Source organism: Oxyura jamaicensis (genome assembly GCF_011077185.1).
Source record: "Oxyura jamaicensis isolate SHBP4307 breed ruddy duck chromosome 23 unlocalized genomic scaffold, BPBGC_Ojam_1.0 oxy23_random_OJ70169, whole genome shotgun sequence".
Taxonomy (NCBI): Eukaryota; Metazoa; Chordata; class Aves; order Anseriformes; family Anatidae; genus Oxyura; species Oxyura jamaicensis.
The window spans coordinates 602-3,500 of record NW_023304644.1 but is presented as its reverse complement, the minus strand read 5'-3'; the positions used below and the strand labels follow the sequence as shown (position 1 = coordinate 3,500).

The window sequence follows — 2,899 nt, the reverse complement described above, 5'->3', positions numbered from 1 at the left end:
GGGGCAGGCACCACATCCAGATGCCCTTGGTCTGCGCCTGCACCGTGTGGCCCAGGGGGAACCCTGCGGGGCCAGGAGGGGTGACGAGGGCGTTGACGTCGTTCCCCCCTCGTTAACCCCGTTAGCCCCCCGTTAACCCCCCGGCGTCTCACCGGTGCGCCGCCGCGCCAGCCGGTTCATGAGGAAGGACTTGCCCATGCGGTAGGGCCCCGCGATGGCCACCACCACCACGGGCTGCCCGATGCCGCGCAGCACCTCCAGCGCCGGGGGGTGGAGGCTCAGCGCCCCGTCGGGCCCGTTCTGCACCAGGCACAGGGGGGCCTCCATCGTGCCCCCCCGGTGCCGCGGCGCCGCCTCCGGCGTGTCCCCCGCTGCCGGGCCGGCGGCGTCCTTCCAGGGAACGGCGCCATCGAGACAGGCGACGGCGTCGTGTGGTGGGGTGGTGTCACCGAGCCACGCGTTGGCGATGTCCCCTTCCGTCACGGTGTCACCGAGCCACGCGTTGACGTCCTGTTGGGTGGCGGTGTCACCATGCCACGCGTTGATGTCCCCTTCTGTCACGGTGTCACTGAACCATGTGTTGACGTCCTCTTGGGCGGCGGTGTCACCATTGCTCTGGTTGACGTCCTGTTGGGCAGCGGTGTCACCGAGCCACGCGTTGGCGATGTCCCCTTCCCTCACAGTGTCACTGAACCACGCGCTGACGTCCTGTTGGGTGGCGGTGTCACCATGCCACACGTCGATGTCCCCTTCTGTCACGGTGTCACTGAACCACGCACTGACGTCCTGTTGGATCGCGGTGTCACCATGCCACACGTTGATGTCCCCTTCCCTCACAGTGTCACCGAGCCATGCGGTGACATCCTGTTGGGCGGCGGTGTCACCGTGCTGCACGTCGATGTCCTTGTTGGCGTCGTCCCCGCTCCACCGCGCGTCGGCAGCACCCGGCTGCGTGACCCCTTCCCCGTGCCACAGCCTGGCCACCGCCTCGCCCCCCCCCCGCCACGGGCGCGGTGCTGGGCCGGGGGCCGCCCCCCCTTCCCCAGGACCCCCCCCCACGTCCCCCGCGCCCGGTACCTGCAGTGCCGCCCCCTCGGCGTCCCGGCACAGCCGCGCCACCCGCAGCGGCTCGGCCCCGCGCAGCGCCTCCGCCGCCCGCTCCGCCAGCGCCGCCAGGTCTGGGGAGGGCGTAAAACGCTGGGGGTGGGGGGCGCCCCACGGCACGGCCCCTCCCCCGATACCTCCCCCACTCACAGGCGCCGCCGACGGGGTCCCCGCTCAGCCCCGTCTTGGGGCCGCAGCCGAGGAGGTGGGCGCAGAGCTGCGGCAGCCCCCCGGCGCCGCCGGCCTCCAGGCGGAACAGCTTCTGCTCGGGGAACAGCGCCAGGACGCCGCGCGTCACCGGCGCCTCCGGGCCTGCGGGGACGGGGACGGTCACCGGGGGCGGCGCCGGCGGCCCCGCGGGGACACCGGGCCGGGAGCCCACCTGGGGGGGTGCCCAGCGCCGCCCGCAGCTCGTGGCCTTCGGCCTCCAGCACGGCCTCGTCCTCGGGCGCCACGGCGGCGCCGCGCAGGCTCCAGACGAAGGGCGGCAGCACGGTGCGCAGCAGCGCGCCTTCCTCCTCCTCCTCCTCCTCCTCCTCCTCCGCCAGCAGCCGCAGGCGGCGCGGCAGCGCCCGGACGTAGCTGCGGGGTGTGAAGGAAAGAAAACGGGGCGAAAAGAGGCAAAAAAGGGCAAGGGGGAGGTGCGGGGGGAAGGATACATCAGGCGCTCCAGCTCCTCCCGCGGCTCGGCCGCGGCGCCGCTGCTGTAGACGAAGACGCTGGCGAGCAGCAGCTGCAGCACCAGGAGCTGCAGGAACCAGGGGTCCTGCGGGCACCGGGGGGTCAGCGGGGGCTGCGGGAGCCCCCCACCCCCCCCGGCCTTCCTCTGGCACCTCCTCATCCTCGTCCTCGTCCCCCGGCGCGGGGAAGCCGCCGGCGTCCAGCAGCAGCAGCGCATGGCCCGGCCGCGTGGGGTGGGGGCAGCAGCGCAGCCACAGCCCGGGGCTGCCGGGGAACGCTGCGGGGGGGGGAGAAAACCGGGGAGGGGGGGTCAGGAAAACCGGGGAGAGGGTCCAAAAAATGGGGAGGGGGCGAGGATTATTTGGGGGGGGGGGGTGGGGGGGGGGGTTACCCTTGCCCGGCCCCGCCAGCTGGTCCAGCAGGAAGGACGTCCCGCTGCCCCTCGGCCCGAACGCGGCCACGACATGGACGGGCGCCGGAGCCCCGCGCAGGGCGGCCAGGGCCTGGGGTAAGAGCCGCGGCCCCCCCCGCGGCCCCCCCGGCACCGCCAGCAGCAGCGGGACCCGCGGCGGGGTGGCCATGGCGGTCCCGGTCCCGGTCCCTGCGGCGGCTCCGGCTCTGGCTCCGCCCTCGGCCCCGGCCCCGGCCCCGGGATTTCGGTTTCGGTTTCATTTCCCCGCCCGCGCGGTGCACGCCGGGAGCGAGGTCCCTCCCCCCTCGCGGCTCGCCCCGCCCCCTCCAGGAGGCCCCGCCCCATCCAGGAGGCCCCGCCCCTCCCGCGCGTCCCCGAGCCATAAAAGGGCGGGAGCGAGGCTGGCCGCTTCCTATTGGCCGCGCCTGGCGCGCAGGATGAAAGGCGGCCCGCCGTTGGCTCCGCGGGGGGGCAGCGGGTGGAAGGCGCGCTGTGATTGGCTGGAACGCGGGGTGGCCGCCGAGCGGCTGCTTCGCGGCCTCGCCCTCGCGGCTTGTCACGGCTGGGTGCTCACGGGCAGTTTGGGGACAAATCGGGGGATTTGGGGGCTCGGGAGCAGCACCGGGACCGCAGGAAGGTTCCAGAAACCGCCAAGGCCGGGGGCAGGGGTCCTTGGGGCCGTGTGCAGAGCTCGGGGGGTCC

The 2,899-nt window shown here is 74.2% G+C and overlaps 1 protein-coding gene across 1 annotated transcript; it reads right to left on the bottom strand.

Annotated features, from left to right (window-relative positions):
• Window positions 1-11: 11 nt before the first annotated feature.
• Window positions 12-2,681, bottom strand: LOC118158253 (the record flags this gene model as incomplete). Its single annotated transcript, XM_035312884.1, has 7 exons — window positions 2,177-2,681; window positions 1,938-2,062; window positions 1,764-1,870; window positions 1,487-1,686; window positions 1,255-1,416; window positions 153-1,178; window positions 12-63 (listed from the first exon to the last, which is right to left on the bottom strand). Coding segments are annotated over exons 1-7 (1,862 nt in total), but the record flags the coding sequence as incomplete, so codon positions are not given.
• Window positions 2,682-2,899: the final 218 nt, after the last annotated feature.